This window comes from Pelmatolapia mariae, linkage group LG17, assembly GCF_036321145.2.
Source record: "Pelmatolapia mariae isolate MD_Pm_ZW linkage group LG17, Pm_UMD_F_2, whole genome shotgun sequence".
NCBI classification, from domain to species: Eukaryota; Metazoa; Chordata; class Actinopteri; order Cichliformes; family Cichlidae; genus Pelmatolapia; species Pelmatolapia mariae.
Window position 1 is genome coordinate 10,295,002 of NC_086242.1, and position 15,117 is coordinate 10,310,118.

At 39.7% G+C, this 15,117-nt stretch overlaps 1 protein-coding gene across 1 annotated transcript in view; it reads left to right on the forward strand.

The window, feature by feature from the left end:
- Positions 1-1,888: 1,888 nt before the first annotated feature.
- The window catches only part of LOC134646624 (lysine-specific demethylase RSBN1L-like), a 41,229-nt gene continuing 28,000 nt past the window's right edge, over positions 1,889-15,117 (forward strand). Inside the window, exons 1-2 of the mRNA XM_063500474.1 lie at positions 1,889-2,599; positions 11,320-11,472. Of these exons, the coding sequence (XP_063356544.1) occupies positions 1,951-2,599; positions 11,320-11,472 (802 nt within the window). The 5' untranslated portion in view covers positions 1,889-1,950. The remainder of the gene's footprint in view (positions 2,600-11,319; positions 11,473-15,117) is intronic.

The window sequence follows — 15,117 nt, forward strand, 5'->3', positions numbered from 1 at the left end:
AGAGGATCGTTTCCAGAAACTTGTTGAATCTATGCCATGAAGGCAGTACTGGAGGTCAAAAGGAGTCCAACCTGATACAAGGTGTATCTAATAAAGTGGCTGGTGAGTATATCTCATGCATGAGGATGTTTCCTGTATATTTTCACAGAATAGGAATGTAAAAAAAAACAACCAACAAGTAGCTTTCGGTTCCACCTTGACTGCCATTCACGTATTTAAAAAGTTACTTTGAAAAGATTACACAGCACAGCATACAAGTACGTCCTTCACCCTTTTTAAATGTTTGTGGCTCACGTGCACCATATTTGTATACACAGCATAATAAAGTGCACATGCCTCTCACCCCCAGTGTTTATTTTACTTTATGCACACTTTCTACTACCACCTGATTATCTGTGCAAAGTTTTCCTCTCAGCTGCACACTAACACAGTACGAATGCACCATGCACCCTTCTTTCTCTTTCTGTTTCTCTGAGTATTAATATTAAGCCAGGTTGCTGTCTTAACTGGGTCACCTCAGTTTTCCCAATGAGCAGTTTAACATGTTATGTAATGGCTTATAAATATAGCCAGTCAGTGTTGGATATGTGAGCAGCAGGCTGCACAGAAGAAACTGTGTCAGCTCTCTTTTAAAGCCTGTAATATTAAAATACAGATTTAATGTAGCTATATGACTCGTATAAAGTCGATGCTGGACTCAGTACATGCTTACACACATCTCTTCTGTCACTGCATGCACAGACATCAAATCTCTGCTCGTGACTTGCATCATGCAATAATCTTGTCACAATATTTATAACCAGCTGTAACTTTACAATTCCCCTCGTGCAGCTGCTAATCATGTTTACTATTCATGGTTGATTGTCACACGCTGACAGGCCTTGTACTGAGAACTCTGCCAGTCTGATTGAAGAAAATGTTTTCATCTCAGTAAATTTAAAGTGTAAACAACGCCAGAGGATTCATGACACGGTCTAATGATGTGTTGTGCGAGGGAGAGTGATAAGCTCATTCAGTTGTAAAGATTAAAGAGGGCATATTTATCTCTTTATTGGGAGCAGTCGCATGTGCAGTCCTACACTGTCAACACTTACTGTACACTTCCCCACAAGTTCTGCCAGTCAGCTTATGGCCATTCTGCCAAAATATAAGCACACAGACTAAAGTGAAGTCTGTGCAGGACCTTTTAAGATGTTGGATTAATGCAGTCTTTTTAATGACATGTCTGAAAACTTCAAAGTGATTTAATATCACTGAAAATTACATTTTTACTTAGGGATGGCAAGTTTTTTTTTTTATTACTGATTCTTTTTGTTCGTTTGTTTTTCATTAGCAGAAACAAGGTCCACAGTTTAAAGCACCCTCATACCTGAGGTTTAGCGGTAGTGTTCAAATGATCAGGCCAGCCACAGACATTAAGCATGCAAACATACGTCTTATTTGAACGTATTTGTAAGTTTTGCTTTGGGACTGTCCCCAAATATTATGCAAGAGAAAACTGTTGGATTGTATGGTTTTGGTCCATAATGCTGTAGGATCTCTACCTTTAAAATATAACTTTGTTGTGATTTGGAGCAATGAAAGTTGGCATATGATTTAAATGTAATCTTAAAAATCTATTGGCTGCATTTCAGTACTCAAAAAGTTGTTGAGCTTTAGAAATATTTGGCTCCTTATAGTTAAAATCTACACCTTTCCTTGTTTCATAAACACAAAATACCATAGATCGTACGTAAAATAAAACACATGCTGCTAAGGCGCAGATACTTAAGCCCCGCCTCTATTTTTTCCCTCGCTACCTGTCAGTCGAGCCTGAGTCCCGCCTCCTCGCTGCCTGGCTGTCAATTCAAGTTCGGCCCCGCCCCTTCATCGCCTGTCTGAACGTCGCGGAAAAAAAGCAGCATCGGCGGCCGTTGGGGGAAGAGAGTAAATAGAGAGAGAAGCCTCAAGATGGCTGACTCGCAGGGCAGTATTCACCTCTCTGGAGCTGCCTCTGTTGCTACTACTCCTACTGTAGCCTCAGTTCAAAGCGCGCTCGGCAAGCCGACCGAGGCGAAAGGAACCCTTGACAACCACTCCCAGTCTTCCCGCGATTTCAACCAGCCGCCGCCGCCCAAGAAGGTCCGAGTCGAAGAGAGGAGCGTTAAACCCAAGAAACTCAACAGGGACGGAGGAGTGGGAGGCAACGGTAGCGGTAAAGAGAAACTCCAGCAGCACACGAAGCTGCAGAGTTATGGCAGCAGCTCGGGCTTGTGGAGCTGTAGTCCGGTTAAGACGGCCACCAGCAGCAGCAACAACAACCCGTCTCCGGTGGGTGCTACTGGTGGGTCCCAGACACCGATAACCCATCACAAAGTCTTTAAACAGAGCGATTTCTTCCTCCACAAGGCACCTTCTTCTTCCAAATCCAAGAAACTAAGTAAGGATAAACAGCGAGAGAAAGAGAGGGAGAAGGGGAAAGGAGGCGTAGAGGAGAAAAAGAAACATAAACTGTTGTTGACCTCCGGATCTTGGACTACTGTTAATAACGACGTCGGTAAATTTAATAACATTTCTGCAGCGAAGAAAGAAAATGGAGATGTCACGTTGCCACCAAAAGGTAAGCCATTATGTTTTCATCTATTTTATGAGTTAGTTAGTGGCATTAATAAACTTTGTGTTTATTATAAGCAGGCTAGAGTTCTGCCCTTTTATAGTGACTTGGCTAGCCGCTCGGGATACGAACATGTGGCCCGGAGTGTACAGTTTCTCTGTTTTCTCATCTGCCTGTAAACGGTCCCGTTTTTCGGAATGGCTGCTGTTGAAAAGGGCGCCCCTTAACGTCGTGCAAGATGCCCGAAAAAAATCCTCGAGCGTTGCATTAATTGATATTTGGTCGCTCGGGAACGTGTTCGCGTCGAGTTTGGAGAGTGTGAAAGCGCAGCAGTTTTAATCGATGGAGTCTCTGCGGAGTATGGCTGCCAGCTTTCCGTCGCTTGTTCACCCGCTTGTGAACCCTCGAGCTCTACTGGAGCAGCGCTCCAGAGCAGTATAGTCGCGCGACCTGGCCGTTATCGCAACCAGCCGCGCTCGTGCTGCGGTAATTTTTTTTTAACATATTAACGTCGCATTGACTAAACATATCCACCCTTGTTTATATACGTTAGCCATTAACCCAGTGCAGTTAAAAGATAAACAAATAAATAAATAACGGCATTTTAAAAACGTTTATAAAAACGAGCTGTAATTTGTCACACCAGCGTTCTAGTTGAGACACGTTAATCAATGACATCCCTGCGCGTGCAAGTATTTATTTTCCTTGGGAGCTGTGTATGTGCTGGCGTTACATGTGTGCTGTCATAACACTATAAAAACCGCCCGCCATTATAGGGTAAGTGTTGTTTTGGTAGAGCACCACGCCCCCCTCTGTAACCCCAGGCTGTAAGGGGAAACAGACACAGAGCTCCGTGGCTTGTTGATACTGCATCATCTACAGTTGTGCATGCAGAAATTCAACCTTCACACCCCCAAAGCATTAATTTATACACAGACATCTTTATTGCTACAATGTTGTAATTACACTTGGACTTTAATGAGAATATTTTTGTTTTGAGCGTGGCCACTGGACTTGTTAAATGCCATTTAGATGGTTGGGTGGGAGAGGGGGATAAATAGTCTTATTTTCTCGATTGCGTCCTTTAAAATGGTGCATGGTGCTGTGAAAGTATTTGCCCCTTTCCTGATTTCTCTTTTCTTTTTTGCACATTTTGTCACACTTACTGTTTCGGTTCATCACACACATTTGATATTACACAAAGTTAACCTGAGTAAATACAAAAACATTTTTAAATGATGGTTTAATGTATTAAAGCAGAATAGCTTTCTAAATCTACCTGGCCCTGTGTGAAAAAGTAACTGCCCCTCCTTGTTAAATCATAATTAAAAGCAGGCTCAATCACTTCCAGAGCTTTGAAAACAAGAAATCACTTAAATAGAACCTGTCTCACAAAGTGACGTAGGCTAAAAGATCTCAAAAAGTAACACATCGATTTAAAGAAACTCTACAACAGATGGGAAATGGTAATTGACATCTGTTAGTCTGGAGAGGGTTACAAATCCATTGCTGAGGTTTTCTGACACCAGTGAACCACAGTTGAGAGCTATTATCCAGAAATGGAGGAAACTTGGAATAGTAGTGAAGCTTCCCAGGAGTGGCTGGGCATATCCCAGGAGTTTGATGATCCCCAAGACCTTTGGAAAAATATTCTGTGGACTGACAAGACAAAAGTTTAATTTTTTAGAGGGTTAACATCCCCTCACATCTGGCGTAAAACTAACACATAATTCATATTAGGAACATTATACCAAGAGTCAAACGTGGTGGTAGCATGATGGTCTGGAGCTGCTTTGTTGCTTCAGGACCTGGGTGACATCCTGTAATTTATGGAACCATGAATTCTGCTCTCTACCAGAAAATCCTGAAGGAGAATGTCCGACCATCAGTTAGTGCCCTGAAACTCAAGTGCAGTTGGGTTATGCAGCAGGACACTCAACAAGTCTGAATGGTCCAAAGAATAAATACATATGTATATTTTGGAGTGGCCTAAAATCAGTTTAAGAATCTTTGGAATGACCTTAAACAGGTCGTTCATGGTAAAAAAAACAAAACAAAAAAACCCTCCAGTGTGGCTGAATTTAAAAAAAAAAAAAAAAAAAAAAAAAAAAATCTGCAAAGAGTGAGCCAAAATTTCCCCACAGCGATGTAAAACACTCATTGCTGGTTACTGTAAATACTTGATCGCAGTTCTTGCTGCGGCGGGTGACATAACCAGTTATTAAGTTCACAAGGCATTATTTTTTTCCACAGGTAGGTTTGGAGAGTTGTTAGCTTTTTGGGCATTTTTTTGTGTTTGTTTTCGTTTTTTTAAATTGTTGTTGCTTTCCTCTAATCAGTGAAATTATTAAAAAAAACTTCATTTTGTATTTCCTCAGGTTATCATTGTCTAACATTTAAAATTTGTTTGATAATCTGAAACATAAGTTTGACAAATATGCAAAAAACACCAAGAAATCAGTAAGGGTGCAAATACTTATTATCAGCATCCTTTTTTTCCCCCCTGCATTTTATTATTGTCACACCAAAGCAGCGTGCCAAAACCCATGCATATGCACATTTGTGCTTGCCAACGGGTGGACATGTATTCACTTGTTAAATGTTTAGACACTAGCAAGGGTGGGTGCATGATGTCACCCTTTTCCAGTTGGGTAGTTTAAGAGATCATGACATACTCTGAACAGTCACCGCAAACAATTAGGGTACCAGAAGGAAACGTGTTGTTGGCCTGTAGCCCTAAACACTTTGAGACACGCAGTCTTGCAAACAGGCTGCGCTGAGTGCCACTTTAATATGTTCATGTAAATATGTGGCTGGTGGCAGCGTTTTATTTAAAACACATAGATGTGGCTTTAATGATTACCCACAAAACATCACATGATTTGCTTTGCAGATAATGTGTCATTTCCCCCCAAACTCTGTAATGAATATTTTCCATTAGGCAGTTATACCACTTAAAGTCACTTAGTGCAGCTTATGATTTTCATTTCTGGACCTGACTAGCTAAATATAGATGCAGCCTTTAGTAGTGATAACTAAAACCGCTCCTGCAACAGTTTCACTGAGGTGCTCTTGAGTAAAGCACTGAACCTCTAATTGCTTTAGTGAGGTGCTCAATGGCCAGCAGTAGGAGACTATAATTATATTAAGTAGAAGATGAGGAAGTGTGTGAATGTGGAGCTCAAAATGTACATTAATTCTAAACAAAATGAGAAAATTGACAAGATTGCTGTTCTGCGGAAGGACATGTATTTGAGGCCAATTTATGCTCTGACCTTCCTGCAAGGAAAGAATCTTTCCTACAGGGATCCAAAGGGTATCACATCATCATGGTAATATTATTAGTGGCAAAGGCAAGTGCCAGGGAGCTGTGACTGCCAGTTACATTTGATGCTGAAATAGGATACATGAGTCAGACAAAGTGCAGTGAGCAGTAGACCAAGAAAAGGGAATTTTTAAGCTGTAGGTATAATTAGGAAGTCAAGCTAGTTGCAAGTCAAGTTTGACCTTGTGCAAGGTATTTATGCAGCCTTCTGAGCTGTTGTTATATTTACACAGTTTGATATTGCAAATGCAGTTTGTCGAATACATTTAGCCATAATCAGAGGTTCTCAGAGTTCTCATGACCAAGTTCCAGTGAAAGCATTCCAGTATACAAAGAAAAGGTTGCACAAAAATGACATCAATACCAGTTTTTATTTTTAAAAACCTCCAAACAGCAGACGTAGCTCTCCTCTTCAGATGTGCTTCCAGTCTCTTCTCTTCATTCTCAGTCTCTCTGCTCAGTTCCAACACCTACTATAGAGAGTTACTTTCATTAATTGTTGTGTCACATAATTAATACCACAAGCAACGAGGATAAGAAGTTGAAAGGCTTCATCTTTCCAGCACTGTGTGCCAGGCGGTATTTGCAGCCAAACAAACTGTACATTAAGAAGCCTTTGAGAAGCTATAGTAGGTATATTAGCTGGTACTTGTATGTTATTTAATCATCAAGTACATTGCCTACCACTAACTGAATTGAAATTCTTGTTTTGCACTGCTATATCACAGGATGACATGAACTGTTGATAAATGAAGTTTACTGTAGTACTGCACAAAATGTTACCACCGGCCATGATTTGTCAGCGAGCCTCCCTTAAGTAGCAGTAGCTGATGTTTTACCTTGGTTTTATTGGGCTTATAGCCAAACAGGCTTTGCTTGCTGCTGATCTCAGATCATGTAGTTGCTGTTTACTCAGTTTTTTTTTACCAGCTAGAGTCTCCAAACTTGCCTTTGTTAATAACCATTGTTAACGGAAAAAGCAAAAGTGCTGTCCTCTTTCTATTGATTGAATAATTGAAACTTCATTTAGTGGGAGCTTTAGACCATCAATGCTTACAGTCAACAAATCTGAGAGCAGATTCTGTAGATATTAATTCGTCATTACCTTTTGCAATTTTATGGTGATATTAAAAGCAAAATTCCGGTCTGTTTCCATTTTAATATGCAGAAGCAAGAATATTAGCAAGTCCTTAAGTGTATCTGTTTGTGCAAAAGCCTAATATTATGCCCATTCAGACACTTGTGCTGCATAATGCAGAGATTAAAATTCATGTAACCAGTTCTGTTTTTGGCAAGTGTTACGGTTGTTTTGTGTTGTAGCTTTGACTTCTCTGCATTTCTATCTACTGTTAAAAGCCCATAATTTGTTTATTTGTGTGGATGTAAATTTACCATGCTTAAAGAACCACCAAATATGTCTGGAGCTGCACATCTGTGGTCGATTACATTGAGGAGAAAATGAAACTTAACTACCATCATCGCCCAATTAAGTTTCTCTTAGCTATTTTTTTTTTTAATTTTTATTTTTTCCTCTGAAAAAAATGGCAAGATCCTTAGCACAGCGTGTGCAATGCCAATACAATGACAAACACTGTATGAGTCCTATTGCTAAATCATTTTGGTTGGTGAAGCATGGATTTGCCACACCAGCAGGGGTGGACTGACCATCTGGAGTAGCAGGATTTTCCTGGGAGACGAGTGTACCTGCAGCCCTGCAGTGATTTTTTTTTCTTTAATGTTTTTTGATCATGCTTAGATTTAACAGCTAGTTTCACACATATCATGTATTTTTCTATTAAAATCGCCTTCATTTTAACATGTACTGCAACCGTATTTACAGTTGCAGTACATGTATATACTGATGGGAAACTGATAAAACGCTGAGCTCCCTGTTACAGTGTTTTGCATTTTGATTTTTTTCCTCCTTAAAATATGCACACATGCTTAGCCTTGGGCAAGTTTTTTTCTTTTTCCCATTATGCTCAGCATGTCACAGAGAGCATGTTTACTGCTGAAAATGTGAGCTTGCAAGTATCCAGCACATTTTCACATGAAAATTCTGCTCAAACTGTGTTGTTCACAGTGGAGAGCTCAGTGTGTCTAATCTTTGAAGGCCTCAGATTCTTCCAGAAAAAACAAGATTTGCATGGTCCTGTTAATTACCCCCCATCCCCCTAACAAAGAAAAAACACAATGGACAGATGAAGAGGAATTCAAATAAATAGTATTAAAATTAGAAAACAAAGATATAAATTACGTGAAAGGCTTTAAAATCTTGTTATGATTTACATTCAAAGTGTCTATCCTGCCAAGGACCACTATGATGTTAAAGCATAATGAATCAGAATCGGTATGAAACATTTGCAACATTTTGCCTTATCGTAATTAATATTCTCCAAATTAAAGGCCCTTAAAGTACATGTTTTTGGTTCAAAGTCTGACACTTTTTTCATCCACTCCTTTTCTTTCGCTTATCTAATTCTGGGTTGTTAGTTAGGGCATATTTTGGAAAAGTTGTTAGTCTATTGCATGGCTAACAGCCAGAGACAGAAAGTCTTTCGTGCTAGGTCCCCACAATTAGCCCATCCCTCTAAGTTAACGGCTGGTAGCTATAAAGACATTCCAGGCTTTAGGTAGTGACACCAATGGTAGCGTATCCTTGGGCAATGGCCACTCGTTGCCTAGGTAAGCCTCTAATGTATTTACTACCATGTCATATGTCAGTCAGCAGTATCCTGCAGTCTCACTGGTAGTTTCTGTTGAGAAAAGTTTTATATCTAGAATGATCTTCTTTTTTTCTTTTTCTTTTTTTCACCTCCCATATGTTGTTGAAGTCATTGACTTCTTGGGGTTGCCAGGTTGCTGCCGATAGCTTCTTGTGTGGACGCAGCCTCACTGTTACATTGATATCCAATCCCAGAATCACCAGTTAACCTAACAAGCATGTCTTTGGACTGTGAAAGGAAGCTGGGGTATCCTTAGGGAGCCCACACAGGCACAGGGAGACGAGCCGACAAATGAGCAAAAAACATGCATGCATGGAAAGTCTGCAGCTGGGTGGAACCTTCTTGCTGTGAAGTGACATTACTTACCACTGGACCACTGTGACACCTTTCCCAAGTAAATAGAACCTCAAATGAAACTTTGGCCTGTATTCGAAAATGATTTTGCCACAAGAGAAACCTTGGCTAGAGGATAAGCCTGGTATCATAATGGCAGTATAAAGCAGACCTTTAACATAATAAGCCACCTATCACTAATGGTGATATGACTGTTTAAAGTTTACCCAAAATGCACTTTTTATCATGTGAATTAGCAGCTAATGGGTAAATATGGACATTAAGCTGGTGCACTTTTGCTGTTGAAACTATAAATTATGCTCTGTTATTGCTACTTAATTTTTAATGGCAGACAATTGGAGGGATCTGCGTTTCCCTTTGAAATGTAACAACTTTAAAATGTCAGAATGCACATATTATTTTTTCTGATAAATTTTTTTTTTTTGCGTAATTTTTCTTGATAAGAAGAAATGAGATGTAGATGAGTGGTGGCGTCGTTGAAGTTTACTAACTGCCGGCCTCTGGCTCTCTGTCTTTCAAAGTCTTATCTCTCCTGTGATCATCCAAAGCGTGAAAACTACCTGCTGTGTTTCCCTTCCAAACTGGCTGCTGCTAGAAAATCAGAAAACGGATTGAAGAGGGGGAAGAAAACATGCTTCAGTCACATGGATACCGTTCATTTCAAATTCATTCAGATCTCTAGTTTTGTGCTGTTTTGCCCTGGAAATATGAACTTAGCTTTAGAACTTGTGACCCTCGAAGCCTTGACATCTTTTCTCGGATCATCGTGTCATCAGTTAAAACCCTGGTTTCACCCTGTTCCTTTCTTTATTTCACGGGAAAGCCCCTTCTCTCGAGGCGAGGGAAATCAACATGCTTCACTGTATATTTTCAGTTCACATCAGCCACCTGGACTAATTTACTGCCATTTCCTCTAAAGTCAAGGCTTATGAATGTTACTGCTCTGGCATGGCCTTACATGTTTTTATAAATCTGGCAGCAGATCTGATTGAGCGCTCCTTTGTAGGCTGTTTCCTGTGGAGCTAAATTGTCGTTTTGAGACGTGCTGTTTTTTTTCCACTAGGCAGCTTACACTGTCTAGTAATTTAGCAGCATTTCTTTTGCATAGGGAACGTTGACATCCTTGGCATTCCACTATTCACCACAGGCTATGAGGAGCACGATCACCTGCGTCTTAAGTAGCAAAAGCAAAACAGTCTGCTGAAATGTATTTAAGTACTATGATGGAAAAATGTATCAATGTACATCTAATTCTCCTAAAGCTCCTATAAGCCTTTTTACTTTGAAAGCTTTTTTTCTCCTTTGATCCCACAAACAGGGAGTGCAACCACACTGTGTTCACTTACGAAGTGTTCACCACTCCCTACATCCACAGAAGAGTGAACAGTCTGAAAACATGGCTTCCTTTCAAAGATGGATCCGACTGAGTTCAAAGGGGGGAAAAAGTTATCTGGGAAGGAAAAGAAGGAATGGCCAAAATAACACTATGGAAAACACAAAGGATTTTTTTTTTCATGAGGAAATGAAATAATATAAAGCAAATCAAAGAAATCAAGGAATACAAAAATTTATAAAACGAGTGTTATTTGAAGATGGGTAAGGGTTTTTAGCTCAGCTGGAGGGGAGACGTGCAGATTTAAAGAATAAATGTCTGTTTGCCGGGGTGCCTCACACTTAAACACACCTTTCCGAAAGCTCTCCAACAATCCAGCTGAAAAGGTGTGTGCATGTGATACTGACATTTTAAAACTGATGCTCTCATCCGCAGCGATTTGCACCGAGCGTTGCATTAGAGCGCACTCCAATTCCTCAATGTGCTACACTTGCTCAACACTCAGATGGAGAAGTGCAGGAAAAGGAAAAGAAAATAAGCTGAAAAGGAAAGAGAGGATTTTAGGACTTTTAAAATTAAATGGGAACATATTAATGACAGTAGAGGGTTACGTTTTTTGGGTATGAGGTGTGTCTTGATGAAACTGTGCTATTTTGAGTGAAGTTGCAGAGCGGCTGCTGCATTTTCAAAGGGAAGGTCATTGCAGGGCTTAGATAAAAGTATGGGTTTGGCGATGGGATGATTTTTTTCCCCTTTAGCAGTAGGGAAAAAACATTTGTAGAGGAAAGATCAACAAAATTAAAAGTCAAGAGTGATAGCAGAGGTGAAGGGCTTGGCAAGAGAACAGGTAAGCTGTTAGAGAAGCAAATCGGAGCGAGCGAAGTGCACTCACACATCTGTGTACATGCTTGCGTGGGGGTACATCTGAGAACTCATGCTAATGTGCTTTCACCATCGAGACATGAAACGTTGCTCACTGCTTCCACAGATCACTCCACCAAGGACAAGGCGAAGGAGAGGGAGCGAGAGGAGAGGGAGAAGAAGAAGGTCAAAGAGCGAGAGAAAGAAAAGGAGAAGAAGAAGCACAAAGTGATGAATGAGATCAAGAGGGAGAATGGAGAAGTCAAGCAGCCGATTAAAGGTTGGTGGAAACTTGCACACATGCATACTAAGTGACTTTTATAGAGATGAATTAAATTATTCTTTCTATTATTAGTGAAAGTTGCACATTAAAATGGATCAGCGTTTAATTTGCTGCTGCTGGCAGAAAATATAACTACTAAAATAAAAGTAAACTACAACTACAAACGTAAGTGTGTTGTGTGCAATAAATGAAACAAAAACCATGCAAATAAAACACCCCACACATGTTGCAGTAGCATAGCATTGAGTCATAAATAGTGTTTTTTCCATATACAAGTGGAGCTCAGATCTGCTGCTAAGGTAACCAAACATGACCCACTTCCACAGTGCGCTGTACAGTAAATCATCATTATGTTTCCAACGTACAAGCTGCATACACAACTGCTCAGCATCCCAGTGGGTGTTAGGGTAAAAAAAGAAAAAGAATTCTATCACTGTGCTAGAAAAGGTCCAGTTTAGCACTGTAGCTGTCATGGCTGAACTCTTCAAGTGTGACCAGAGTTACAACCTTTTATTTTCACTGAGAACTTGATCCCTGGTGTTAGGTTGACCTTTGCACTTTGCTGCTCCTCACATGTAGAGTTGGTGCCTATGGTTTATTTAGCCCTTATGGTTTATTGAATTAAGGCAGCAGTGGTTGTAATAGGAGAAGCTGAGAGTCTTCACAGTCTGTCGTCCCCTCCTGTTCCCATTTCTTGCTGCCTTTGTCTCTGCTAGTTCGTCGTCTTTTATAATCTTTGTAGCTTTATTGGTGTTTATTTCTGCCTGCTCTTGTTCTCAGGTTGGTTTAAATAAGTATTTCTGATGTGATTCTTTAATGTTTGACCATTAGAATACATGTTTTACAGTAGCTCTGTTTATGTGCAGTCTTATTTTTGTGATTCTGATGTTTTTAAAAGCCCAAACAGAATAAAAATGCTCCAAATATGGCTCCATATAAAGGTCCTGACTGTAATTTCAGTTTGAAAATCCTCTTTTTTTTTAATGTCATTGATCAGGGCTTTTCCTGGGTTAAATGAGCCTTTGAGGGGAAGGCTGTGTGTAAACACAACAAGTCCTCATGTAGTTTTGCATACATTTTCCTGTTAACTACCCATTTGATGTATCTCAAGTTTGATTAAATATTGAAAAAAATGTTGGTTCTTTGGTGGAAGGCCAAAATCACTTTGTCGTTACTGTTGTTGTTGTTGTTTTTAATATGCAATTACCTGACTGTGTTCATGCTACTTTTAATGCTTTTCCACGTTCCCAAAGCCAGCAGCTTACATGCTGTACTGACCTTATTTTATATTGAATTAAAAAAAATACAAACACCAAAGAAATAAGAGCAGCACATTAATGGTAGCTTCTGTGTTGAGCAGCAGATGGTCTGAAGATGACCATCTCCCTGATGATCATCTTCAGGGAGATGGTCATAAAGGATTAGATGGTGATCACGAAGGCGAGTGTATGACCTATTCGTTACTATACGCATGTCACACAGTTGTTTGATTAGATGCATCAGCACAGCTAAATACCAGATTATATTAAATCCCATCTCCTTTAAACATATTTTGATGTATATATAGCGCTTTGAGTGTCTAGAAAAGCGCTATATAAATGCAATTTATTATTATTATTATCATTATTATATATAGCCAATATAAATTTCAGTTTGGGATAGGCAGCCAATGAAAAGAAAGATGGCTTAAAGGGGGAAGAAAGGGAGCCAAAATGGCTAGTTTCTGACAGTAGATGAACTGATTGGTCTCACACAGGCCTGGTATAAGATCGATAAGCATTATTTTAAACTACAAAGCAAAAATTATAAGCAGCTCAAGCAAATCTTGAGTGTGATTGGCCCTCTTCAAAATCCGTTTTCATGTCCCAGAAATAGAAAACTTAAAGTGGTTGTCTTTTTATATTATAGTTAATTAAAACAATTGACAAAACCCCCAACTCATTTTAATATGATTAATAGTTGCAACCCTAAATATGTTTAGCTTTGTTACTCTCTCATGTAATTGCCTTTCTGTGCTTGTTTCTGTTGTCAGGCATGGTTTTAACTTCCTGTTTATTAGAGTGTGACTGATGGGTGATTATCTAGATCACACTTTTAAATATTCTTGTCACAGATCTTCTTAGAATGATGAGAAAAATATATTTTTGCTCTTGAACACATTTCTTTTGTTGTTCAGTTTTGTATACATTAAGATGGCGGTTTTCTTTGAACACTTGTCTGCATCCATTATTGATGTAAGCCTGCTGGTGATGAAGTCAGGCTCTCCTGTGTGCGTGCACACCTTATCAATGCGGTGCAGCGGCGACTTTCATTGTTAACCTTTTGACAGTAGTGAATTATTTGCAGAGCGCTGTGATCATAATCTCCACCTAACTGTGCGCGAGTAATCTGAGTTCAGCCGTTTATCAACAGGGATGTTTTGCTTTTTAAGATCCACCCCATCCCACTCTTTTTTTTTTCTTTTTTTTTTTAATAAAGAGTGACACAGGCTCATACGCACAAACCACTTATTGACACGTGTGCATGCCAATTTTACTTCAATTGATTTGATTTGCTGGAGAGCTCTGGGGGAGTTTGTTATGGTATGTCACGACCCCGCTGTGACATTTCAAGGACTTAGCTGTGCTTTGGGCACATAGCGTGACCAGTGGCTGCAGATGGAAATTACAGAGGGATAAATTGGTGCACTATTTCAATCTTCCCATTTTCTGTCAAAAGGCCACACTTCCTAGTAATGCTGGTTCATTCCCTCATTATGAGGGTAGAGTTAAGAAAAGACTGGACTGAGAGCAAGAGGCATGTGTTAATCCTGCAGCCGTCCTGTGAGAGAGTCCGCTATTTAATCACTTGTTTAAGGGACGCACTGAAACCTGCGATTAGATTTTTGAGGCGAGGCGGGGCAGGGGGGGCTCCCCCCACCAGAGAGAAGGTTTTCTGTAATAGTGAGTGTGGCATTTAATCAGAGGGTATTACAGTGACAGAGAGACCGGGAGTGAAAGTTAGAAATTTAATCAGTGAGAGAGTGTTAAGTTTACAATTGAAAAGGACGACCAAGAGAGAGAGGGGCAGCCAGTGGAAACGTGTATAGGAAATCAATAAGCAGCAAATGACCATTCTGACAGTAAATCTGCTTTACTGCCAGTGAGGCTGTTTGATAGTGGGTCTCTGTGTGTGTTTATTTGAGTGGGAATTTATCTGACCATAAACTGATCATGACCATCCAGCCAAATGGTCCAACTATGCATTTGTTTGTGTATAAACAAAAGGGAAGTTGCAGTTTTTGCCCAGGAAAAGTCATCAGCAGAGTGAACATGTATGTACAATATTAAGTTACAATTTTAATTTTTTTAGAGCAGCTGCCAATGGCTGAACAAGTAGACCTATTATAATGGATAATTAAAACTGGTTGTTAGCAGATCAAATTAAGTCTAATGATTTAGTTCACTGGTTATTTCAGGAAAATGTATTTTACCCTAGATATAATGTGATTTTCTACAGTAATGAATGCAACAAGCCTGACTGATACAAGATTTTTTTTTTTAATTTTTGGCACGTAATAATAAGCCTGTCACATTTACTTCACAATCACCTGATCATAATAATTTCAGCTGACTAAATGTACCTGTTTAAACAAAGCTGGAT